Below are 12065 nucleotides of genomic sequence, written 5' to 3'. Positions count from 1 at the left end.
TATGGTGTAAGAAAGTGGTTCACTTTAATTCTTTTACATGTAGCTGTCCAATTTCCTAGCACCATTTATTGAAGTAATTGTCTTTTCCCCATTCTTGCTTCTTTTGTCCTAAATTGACTGGATGCACATGGGTTTATTTCTGAGCTCTCTGTTCTATTGATCTATGTGTCTATGTTTTGTCTGTACCATACTCTTTTAATTATTACGGCTTCGTAGTATATTATGAAATCTGAGATTGTGATATCTCCAGCTTTGTTGTTCTTACTTAAGATTGCTTTGGCTATTTGGGGTGTTTTGAGGTCACATACAAATTTTAGGAATATGTGTTCTAGTTCTGTGAAAAATACTCTTGGTATTTTGATAGGGATTGTTTGAATCTGTAGATTACTTTGGGTAGTATGGACATTCTAACAATATTAATTCTTTAAATCAAAGAGCATAGAATTCTTTCCATTTCTTTGTGTCATCTTCAATTTCTTTTACCAGTTGTTTTGTAGTTTTAGAGTACAGATTGTTCACCTCCTTGATTAAATTTATTTCTAAGTATTTTATTTTTTTTGGAATAATTGTAAATGGGATTGTTTTCTTAATTTCTCTCTATACTACTTCATTATTAGTATAGAGAAACACAACAGATTTCTGTGTATTAATTTTATATCCTGCCAGTTGACTGAATTAATTTATCAGTTCTAATGTTTTTTGGTGGACTCCTTAGGGTTTTCTATATATAGTATGTAATCTGGAGATTATGATGGTTTTACTTCTTCCTTATGAGTTTTAATGCCTTTTATTCCTTTTTCTTATCTGATTACTGAAATAGGATGTCCAGTATTGTGTTAATTAAGTAAAAGTGGTAATTAAGTAAAAGTGGTAAACATCCTTGTCTTGTTCCTGATCTTAAAGGAATAGCTCTCAGTTTTTGATGACGTTAGTATGATGTTAGCTCTGAGTTTTTCATATTTGGCCCTTATAATATTAGAGTATGTTCTCTCTAAACCTACTTTGTTGAAAGTTTTTATCGTGAACAGACATATTTTTCAGATGCTTTTACTGCATCTTTTGAGATATCATGTGTTTTTTATCCTTCTTCTTGTTAATGTGGTATATCTCATGGTTGATTTGCTAATATTGGACTACTCTTGTGTCCCTGTAATAAATCTGACTTCATTGTGGTGAATAATTTTTTCATTGTATTGTTGAATTTGGTTTGCTAATATTTTGTTGAAGGTTTTTGCATCTATGTGCATCAAAGATATTGGCCTGTAGTTCTCTTTTATTGTGTCCTTATCAGGATTTGTTATCAGGGTAATCCTGGCTTCATGAGTGAATTTGGAAGTTTTCCTTCCTCTTTTATTTTTTTTTGGAAAAATTTGGGATTAATAGTATTAACACTTATTTAAATATTTGGTAGACTTCAACCATGAAGCCTTCTGGTTCTGTACTTTTGTTTGGAAGTTTTCTGATTACTGATACAATCTCATTACTGGTGATTGGTATGTTCAGATTTTCTATTTCTTCCTGATTTTTTGTATGTTTCTTGGAATTTATCCATTTCTTCTAGGTTGTCCAATTTGTTGGAATATAATTCATTATATTCTCTTATAATTCTTTGTATTTCTGTGATATTAGCTATTTCTCTTCCTTTATTTCCAATTTTGTTAATTCTTTTTTTTTTTTTTTGATAAGTCTGACTAAAGGTTTTTCACCTGTGTTGACCTTTACAAAAAAAAAACAAAAACAGCTTCTGGCTTTATTGATCGGTTCTATTGTTTTTTTAGTTTGTATTTCATTTATTTCTGCTCTGATATCTATTCTTTCCTTCCTTCTATTGGTTTGGGGTTTTGTTTGTTCTTCTTTTTCTAACTACTTTAGATATAAGATTAGGTTTTATATTTGAGGTTTTTCTTGTTTCTTGAGGTAGGCCTTTATTGCTATAAACTTCCCTCTTTGAACTGCTTTTGCTTTGTCCCAAAGATTGTAGATCATTGTGCTTTCCTTTTCATTTGTGTTTATTTAAATTTTATTTCCTCTTTGATTTCTTCATTGACCCATTGGTTGTTTAGTAGCATGTTGTTTAGCCTCCGTGTGTTTGTGGTTTTTCCAATTTTTTTTTTTTTTTTGTAATTGATGTGTAGTTTCATGCTACATATCAATGGTTAGAAAAGATATGTGGTATCATTTCAATCTATTTAAATATATTGATACTTGTTTTGCAGCCGAACATGATCTGTCCTGGAGAATGTTCCCTGTGCAATTGAAAAGAATATGTATTCTACTGTTTTGGTTGGAATGTTCTGTGTATATCTCTTAGGTCTACTGTATCATTCAAAGCCATTGTTCCTGGGGATCCCTGGGTAGCTCAATGGTTTAGTGCCTGCCTTTGGCCCAGGGCATGATCCTAGAGTCCTGGGATCACACATCAAGCTCCACATCGGGCTCCCTGCATGGAGCCTGCTTCTCCCCTCTGCCTATGTGTCTGTCTCTCTTTGTGTCTCTCATTAATAAATAAAATCTTAAAAAACAAACAAACAAACAAAGCCATTGTACCTTTGTTGATTTTCTATCTGGGTGATCTACGCATTGATTTTTAAGAAGAGAATTAAAATCCCCTATTATTATTGTATTACTGTCAATTTCTCCCTTTATAACTGTTAATTTTTGCCTCATATATATATATATATATATATATATATATATGTGCTCCTGTATATATATATATAATATATAGGTGCTCCACTGTTGGATGTGTAAATATTTATAACTGTTATATCCTCTTGTTGAATTAATTTCTTTATTATCATGTAGTATAGTTCTTTGTTTCTTCTTATAATTTGTGTTTTAAAGTCCATTTTGTCTGATATAAGTGTTGCTACCCTGGCCTTTTACATTTTTTTTTCACTTCTATTTGCATGGAACAAGTTTTTCCATCCATTCACTTTCAGTCTGTATGTGTTTTCAGGCCTGAAGTGAATCTCCTGTAGGCAGCATAAGATTTGGTCTTGTCTTTTTTAGCCATTCTGTCACCTTATGTATTTTGATTAGATTATTTAGTCCATTTACATTTAAAGTAATTACTGATATATATGTAGTTATTGCCATCTTATTATTTGTTTTATGGTTATTTTTGTAGTTCTTCTCTGTTCCTTTTTTCTTCCTTTGCTCTCTTCCCTGTACTTTGATGGCTTTCTTTTGTGATATGTTAGATTATTTTCTCTCTCTAATTTTTGTGTATCTATCACAGGTTTTTTTTTATTTGTGTTTATCATTGAGTTTATATATAAACACGTAGCTGTCTACATTAAGTTTATGGTGACTTAAGTTTGAACACATTCTAAACAGCACTAATTTTTACTTCCCCTCCCCATTTTATCCATATGATGTCATGTTTTATATCTTTTTATTTTGTGTATATTTAATATACAAAATTTTTATAGATATGATTCATTTTACTACTCTTGTTATTTAACCTCTGTTACTGTCTTTATAAGTGATTAATCTATGAGCTTTAATTTATGGTTGTTTTTACCTGTGAACTTTTTCCCTTTCATAATTTTCTTCTAATTATAGCCTTTTCTTTTTACTTAAAGAATTCTCCTTAACCTTTATCATAAATCTGGATTAGTGGTAATGAACTCCTTCAACTTTTTTATATCTGAGAAACACTTTGTTTCTCTTTGTCATTACTTTTTGCTATTTTTCTTTTTTTTTCTTTTTTTTTTCTTTTTAAAGTAGGCTCCATGCTCAGTGTGGGGCTTGAACTAACGACCTGGAGATTGAGAGTCACTTGCTTTACTGACTGAGTTAGCCAGGCACTCTGCCATTTTACTTTATATGCTTTGGTGTGGACCTCCTTGGGTTTATCTTTTTAAGACTTTCTGTGCTACCTGGACCTGGATGTGTTTCCTTCCCCAGATTAGGGAAGTTTTCGGTTATCTTTTCTTTACATAATTTTTCTGCTTTCTCTTTTTCTTTTCCTTCTGGGATCCCTGTAATGTAAATGTTGTTACACTTGATGTCACTGACTTCCCTTAACCTAGTTTTATTTATTTATTTTATTCTTTTTTCTTTTTGCTGTTCAGCTTGGTTGATTTCCATTACCCTGTCTTCCAGATTGCTGACCCCTTCTTCGGCCTCTAATCTGCTAGTATATTTTTTATTTTGGTTATTGGATTCTTCAGCTCTGACTGGTTATTTTCTGTAGTTTCTATCTTTTTGTTGAAGTTCTCAATAAGTTCTCTACTCTTTTCTCACATTTATGGAGTATCTCTGTGAATATTACTTGGAATTCTTTATCAGGCATATTGCTTATCTCCATTTCATTTAGCTCTTTTACTGTGATTTTGACTTTTTGTTTCCCATGGGACATGTTACTCTGTCTTTTCATTTCTTCTCTCTGTGTTCGTTTCTGTGTATTAGCTTTAGCAGTTATATCTGCTGGTCTTGAATATGGTGGCCTTTTGTAGTCCTATATTGCCTTCTGGCACAATCCCCTCTGGTTACCAGAACCAGGTGCTCTGGGAGTATCCCCTGTGTGGGCTGCATGCACCCTCCTATTGTAGCTGAACTGTGATTGCCTTCAACCCAGCTGGCTGCGATGACCTGCTTTGCTTGCTGTGGATACACTAGGCAGGGTTTGGTCTCCACATTATTGAGAAGTCTACCCGCAGCAGCCACTGGCTTGTTGGTGTATGGGGCCTAGCTGTCTGCAGTTAGCCTCTCTGCCACAGCTGTAGGCATACCAAAAGGCAGTGCTTGCTCCCTGTTCTAAGAGGCCTAGCTGCAAGGAGTATGGGCACCCTGGTGTGGGGGGGTTATTTTTCCACTTCCCCAGAGCAGGAGTCACTTTGGAGTGGACTGGTCCAGCTGGGGCCGACTTCAGAGTGTGGTGGGCAGCAGCCACTTTGGAGGGACTCTTGCATCTGAGTTGGATGAGGTAGATCTGCAGGGGAACACCATGGCAGGACATGTGGTACTACTAGCAAGATAGATAGTGTTAGCGCTGGCTGTCTAGGCTGGGGAAGTGAAAGGCAAATGCTGTCTGCCAGTACTTTTGTTCCCTGAGAAATTTCCTGTAGATTCTTGCTCCTCCTATACATATTCTAAGAAGGGTCAATGAATCTCCTTCACATATACCTTAGGTGCTTTACAAACTGCTGCTTTTTTGCTGTTTCTTAGTCTAATTATTTGGTATGCTGGTTCTTTATGCTCAGAGACTCAGTTTCCTGTCACCCCCAGCTCTCCCAGAATTAAGTCTCATGGATTCTTAAAGCTCACAGAGTTAAACCCTGCTGATTATTAAAGTTCTTGGAGTTAAGCCCTGCCAATTTTCAAAGCCAGACATTATCTTCCAGTGTGGGTCCCCCTGCCAGGGATGCCTGTGGTGGAGTCTGATACTCTTGCTTCTCTGTGCTTGTGATATGCCTCCTGTTTGTAGTTAGTCACAGCAGGAATTTGGTTCTAAGAAAAGTCTCTGTCCCTCCCTACCATTTTTACCATTTTCAGTGTGGCCTTCTCTCTATCCTTAGCTATGGCAGATCTGTTTTGCCAGTCTTCAGGTCATTTACAGTTAGTCACATAGAATGTTGCTGTTATCTCTGTGTGTCCCTGGGACAAGATGAGTTCGAGATCTTCCTACTCTCATCTTTCTGAAACAAGTAGTAATTCTATTTTTAATATTTTTGAAGAACTGTCATGCTGTTTTCCATAGCAGCTGAACTAGCATTGCACAAAAGTTCCAGTTTTCCATATCCTCCATATCATTATTTTCTGTTTTTTTGATGTAGCCATCCTAATGGTTTGGTATTAGTTCTTTAAATGTTTGGTGAAATTGACCAGTGAAATCATTGGGTCTAGGACTTTCTTTGTTGGGATATTTTTAGTGGTGATTCAGTTTCCTTACTCATTATAGATCCATTCACATCTTCTAATTCTTCATGATTCAGTCTTGGTAGGTTCTGTGTTCTTAGGAATTTGTCCATTTTATCTAGGTTATCAAATTTGTTGATGTACATCTGTTCATAGTACTGAAAGTTCATAGTACTTTCTTATCATTCTTTTAATCTCTATAAAATTGGTAGTAATGTCCTTTCACTTCTGATTTCTGTAATTTGAGTCTTTTTTTTCTTATTAGTCCATCAAGCTAAAGGTTTATTAATTTTGTTGATTTTATTCAAGGAATTAACTTTTGATTTCATTGATTTTCCCTATAGGTCTTCTTTTCTCTAATTTATGTATGCTGTCATCTTTATTGTATTCTTTCTTTTGCTATGTTGGGTCAATTTACTCTCTAGGACCTTGAGATATAAAAATAGGTCGTTGATTTGAGATTTTTCTTGTTTTTGTTAAAAGATTTTATTTATTTATTTGAGAGAGCCTGAATGGTGGGGAGGGACATAGGGAAAGGGAGAAACAGACCCCCCCACTCAGCAGGGAGCCCAATGTAGAACTTGATCCCAGGACCATGAGATCATGGCCCAAGCTGAAGGTAGCTGCTGAACCAACTGAGCCACCCAGGCACCCTGAGATTTTTCTTGTTTTTTAAATATAAGCAAATTTAGCTATAAATTTCACCTTTAGCACCACTTTTGCTGCATCCCATGAATTTTCCCGTGTTATGATTTTGTTTCCATTAATCTCTAAGTATTTTCTAATTTCCCTTGTTGATTGTTTAAAAGTATGTGGTTTAATTTTTCACAAATATGTGAATTTTTCAGTTTTATGTTACTGACTTCTAGCTTCATCCTCATGTGGTTAGAAGATACTTTGTATGATAACTATCTTTTAAAATGTATTGTGACTTTATCTGTGACCTAACATATTGGTCTATCCTGTAAAATGTCCTGTGTGCCCTCGAGAATAATGTTTGTATGCAGTTATTGTTAAGTATTCTGTATATGTCTGTTAGATATACTTAGTTTCTTGTGTTAAGTCATCTATTTCCTTACTTATCTTTGATCTGGTTGTTCTATCCATTGTTAATAGAGTATTGACGTATCAAACTATTACTATACATCTGTCTGTTTCTCCCTTCAATTCCATCAAGTTTTGCTGTACACATTTTCTTGGTCTGTCATTAGGTGCATAAATGTTTATAATTGTTATATTTTCTTGCCATATTGAACCATTTATTAATGTATGTGTCTTTCCTTGCCTCTTGTTACCATTTTTGATATAAGTCTATTTTGTCTGATATCAGTATAGCCACCTCTGCTGATTTGGGTTACTATTTGTACAGAATATCTTTTTTCCATTCTTCATTTGTAATCTGTCTTTGAATCTGAAATGAGTTTCTTGAAGAGAGCATATAGTTGGGTCATTCTGCCAATGTCTGTTGTAGAGTTTAATCCATTTACATTTTTTTAAGATTTTTATTTATGAATAAAATGAGAGACACAGAGAGAGAGAGAGGCAGAGACACAGGCAGAGGGAGAAGCAGGCTCCACAAAGGGAGCCGGACATCTCCAGTCTCCAGGATTACACCTTGGGCGGAAGGCGGCGCTAAACTGCCAAGCCCAAATCCATTTACATTTAGAATAACTACTGAGAAGGAGGGACTTAGGTCATTTTGTGACTTGGGTCATTTCTGTAAATATTCATTTTGTTTCTGTCATCTCTTACTGTTATTTCTATAATGCCTTTATAGCTTTTTTGTCCCTTATTTCCTGTAGTATTGTTTTATGTATATGTGTTTAGTTGATTTTTTTGTAGTGAAATGCTTAAATCCTTTTCTTATTTCTTTTTGGATATATTCCATACCTATTTTCTTTGTGGTTACCATGGAAATTATATTTAACATCCTAGGGGATCCCTTGGTGGCTCAGCGGTTTGGCGCCTGCCTTCGGCCCAGGGCGTTATGCTGAAGTCCCGGGATGGGGGCCCGCGTGGGGCTCCCTGCATGGAGCCTGCTTCTCCCTCTGCCTGTGTCTCTGACTCTCTCTCTCTCTTTCTCTCTCTATCATGAATAAATAAATAAAATCTAAAAAAAAAAAACCATCCTAAATCCATAAGATTCTAATATGAATTTATACCAGCTTAATTTTAGTAACATACAAAAACTCTGCTCCTTTACAATCTCTTTCCTACCTCATCTGGTTGTTGATATCAGAAAACTACATCTTTGTATGTGGTGTACTCCAGAACGTAAGCTAGTAATTCTTTTAAACTCATTAGTCTCTTAATTTACATAGGAAACTATGTGTGGAATTATAAACCAAAATTACAGGGATACTGTCTTGCAGACTAATTGTTTTTTCTTTAGATATATTAGTCTTTCAAATTATTCTTACAATAATACTAACTTTTATGGTTGCCCATTTATTTTTATTGAGATCTTTCTCCATACAGCTGTGAATTACTCTCTAGTACTCAATCCTTTCACCTTGCAGGACTCCTTTGAGCTTCTCTTAAAGGACAGGTTTAGTGGCCATGAACTCCCTCAGTTTATCTGGGAATGCCTTAATTTTCCCCCTCACTATTCAAGGACAGCTTTTGGTTTGTTTGTTTGTTTGTTTGCGATAGTAGTCTTGGTTTTTTGTGTGTGTGTGTTTTAAAGATTTATTTATTTATTTATGATAGACACAGAGAGAGAGAGAGAGAGAGAGAGAGAGAGGCAGAGACACTGAAGGAGGGAGAAGCAGGCTCCATGCCGGGAGCCTGACATGGGACTCGATCCCAGGACTCCAGGATCACGCCCTGGGCCAAAGGCAGGTGCCAAACCGCTGAGCCACCCAGGGATCCCCAGTAGTCTTGGTTTATATATTTTTTTCTCTTAACATTTGGAATATGTGGGCCCATTGCTTCCTGGCCTCTAAAGTTTCTGATGTGAAATCTGGGGATAACTTCATTGAGGGTTCCTTGGATCTGACAAGTTGCTTTTGTTTTAGTGCTTTCAGGATTCTTTCTTTGTCTTTGCCTTTTGAAAATTTGATTATAGTGTGTCTCACTGTGTGTCTCTTTGAGTTCATCATACTTGTAGTTCTTTGAATGTTATAAATAATAGTCCCTTGTTGGAACTGTGTTTTGCAAATATTTTGTCCTAGTCTATGGCTAGTCTATAGTATCCTCTTATGGGGGTCTTCCATAGAGCAAAAGTTTTTTAATTTTTTTTTTTAATTCTTCCCAAGGCTCAAGTCTTTTTTTTTTTAAGATTTTTATTTATTTATTTGAGGGGTGGGGTAGAGCACAGAGGGAGAGTGAGAAGAAGAAGCAGACTCCCCACCAAGCAGGGAGCCCAATGTGAGGGCTCAATTCCAGGCCCCCAGGATCATGACCTGAGCCAAAAGCAAATGCTTAACCAACCAAGTCATCCAAGCACCCCCAAAAGGTTTTTAATTTTGATGAAGCCTAGCATATCAGTTTTCCCTTTTAGGAGTCATGTTTGTAGCTCAAGTCTAAGAGCTCTTTGTCTAACCCTTAGATCTCAGAAATTTTCTTTCATAGTATTTCCCTGAAAGTGAGTTTTACATATCTTATATATTTTATGTAGTTTTATATATTTAAGTCTGTGTGGTATATCTTAAGGTCCTTGTTTTTTTTTTTTTTTTTTTTTTTTTTTTTTTTTTTTTTTTTTTTTGGTCTCTGCCTGTCCAATTGTTCTGCCACCATTTGTTGGAAAAATTGTCCTTATTCCATTGAATTGCTTCTGCACCTTTGTAAAAAAAAAAAAAAAAATCATTTGGGAATCTTTGTGTGGGTTTGTTTCTGGGTTTTAAATTATGTTCCATTAAAAAATAAATAAATAAATTATATTCCATTGAACTGTGTGCTTCTCTCTTCTCTAATATTACACGTTCTTGATTACTGTAGCTTGATTACTAATAAACCTTAATATTAGATAGACTGACCCCCTTTCACTTTATTCTCCTTTTTAAGGATTGATTTATTTTGGGGCTGTGTCTTTCCATATAATTTTGTTTTATTTTTAAATATTTATTTAGAGAGCGTGATCGGGGGGCGGGGAGGAGCGCAGGGGAGGGGCAGAGGGAACAGCAGACTCCTTGCTGGCAGGGAGCCTGACTTGGGGCTCAAACCAAGGACCCTGGAATCATGACCTGAGCCGGAGGCAAAAACTTAACCAGCTGAGCCACCCAGGTGCCTCTCCATATAATTTTAGAATCAATTGACCTGGTTGTACAAAACACTTTGGGATTTTGATAGGAGTTGCATTAAGGCTATGGATCAGTTTCAGAATTAACATCTTTATAGCATTGAGTCTTCCAGTCTATGAACACATTGTCTATTTTAAAAAAAAATATTCTTTGATTACTTTCATCAGTACTTTGTACTTTTCAGCTTGTAGATTTTGCACTTGTTTTGTTGAGTTTATACCACAGTATTTTACTTTCTTTGTTAATTGTTAACGGTATTGTGTTTTTGATAGTTTCTATGTATTCATTAGTAATATATGTAAATGTGATTGATTTTTGTGTATTGGTTTCAAAAGTATAAGTAGCTCTTACTACTATTACCTTATTCCTATTTTTTTTTATTTATCTGTGGGTAATTTGTAGAATTGTCTTAGAGATAATTCTAACATACTGGATAATTGCAAACACTCATGCAAAGGCAGTGCTATATAGTTTATAGTTATACATTGAGCCTAACAGTTTGCCAGGTTAGAGTATGATAGAGCTAGAATTCAAAGCCAAGCTTGTACAGAGCTGTTTAAAAAAATGTTTTTGAAGACATTTACATGATGTATTTTGTAAGAAATTTTTTTTTATTTTTTATTTTTTGTAAGAAATTTAATTCCTGAAAATGACAACTTGACTAGACTTGCTAAGTATTTCAATACTTATTTTCTTCTTTTCTCTATAGAGAATGTACAAGTGTCTGCTGATATTTTGTGCATTGGGAAACGTTTGGTTTCATTGTCCCTACTCAGTGCTTGTAAATAAATTTTATATTTGAAATTTAAATATTTACCAGATTGGTATTCATTTATTCATTCCTTCATTTATCATTTATGAGGGCAGGTATTATGCTAGGTACTAGATATGCAGAGATGAATAATACACAGTCTCTACTTTTAATTTGATTATAGTCAAATAAAGAAGACTAATAAGAAAGCAGATAAATTTAGTAGAGGGTGTTAAGTGCTCTGATGAAAGTATGTGTAGTTGCTACACAATAGTATGCTGGAGCTGGTTCATGCCAGCACATGGGAGTCATTTATTAAATATTCAGAAGCTTTGCAGATCTGTTTCACCAGTGGTAGCTTAAAATTGGCCAAGGTAGAAGTATTTACACCATGGAAATTGGCGAATGCTACAAATAGTGCTTTGTCTTTTTTTCCTACTTTCTTTTTTTTTTCCTCCTCAGGACATCTACTTTACTAACGTATCATGTTGGTTAGGTATTAAATCCAGTCCTTTACCTCATTGCAACATAAACCCGTTCTGCATTATCATAAGTTGTCACAGGACCAGCTGCTTCTAGTGATTTAAGCAGCGGCCTCTTCCAAACATGGTGGTTTGTTACCCTTTTAGATGAGGAAAGTGAGATTAAGTCTAAATTCCGTGTGGGTTCTGTTTTTATTCCAGAGATTATAAAGCAGCTAACATCACAATCAATTTATACATCGTCAATGAACCTTGGCTCTACTCACTGGCCTGGTGCTCCAGGATTCATTCAGTGACCACAGACAACATTCAGATCCTGAGGCAGATAAATCACCCTTACTTCTTCATGGTGAGCTGGTTGTCCAGATTGTTCTTTCAAGTCTGGTATAGTAGGAATCAAAGTCCTTTATCCCACCCCTACGTTGTCCACTGTGCAGACCCCCTGGGGAGCTACTTAATAGCAGAGACCTCTGTGATATTGGAAATAAGGCATTCTTCTCCCTTCTCTCACCCACATCCTTCTGTGATTTGCAGAGAGAAATTAATATTGTTACAATAACTGCCATTTATTGAGTCTTCACAATATGTTTTTCATGTACTATGTAATTTGACCCTCTCAGTTACACATTCTTATTATCCCCATGAAGAAAGTGAAGTTTGAAGATATTAAGATTCTTGGACATAGTCATATGATGCCACATTCAGAATGAGGTTTGATTCCAGAGT

At 35.3% G+C, this 12065-nt stretch overlaps 1 protein-coding gene across 1 annotated transcript in view; it reads left to right on the top strand.

The window, feature by feature from the left end:
* Window positions 1-12065, top strand: part of GDPD4 (glycerophosphodiester phosphodiesterase domain containing 4) — a 115348-nt gene that overhangs the window by 71916 nt on the left and 31367 nt on the right. The window contains exon 13 of the mRNA XM_072725333.1: window positions 11541-11688. Within this exon, the coding sequence (XP_072581434.1) occupies window positions 11541-11688 (148 nt within the window). The remainder of the gene's footprint in view (window positions 1-11540; window positions 11689-12065) is intronic.

This window comes from Vulpes vulpes, chromosome 11 (assembly GCF_048418805.1).
Source record: "Vulpes vulpes isolate BD-2025 chromosome 11, VulVul3, whole genome shotgun sequence".
NCBI classification, from domain to species: Eukaryota; Metazoa; Chordata; class Mammalia; order Carnivora; family Canidae; genus Vulpes; species Vulpes vulpes.
This window is presented reverse-complemented; position numbering and strand designations above follow the sequence as displayed.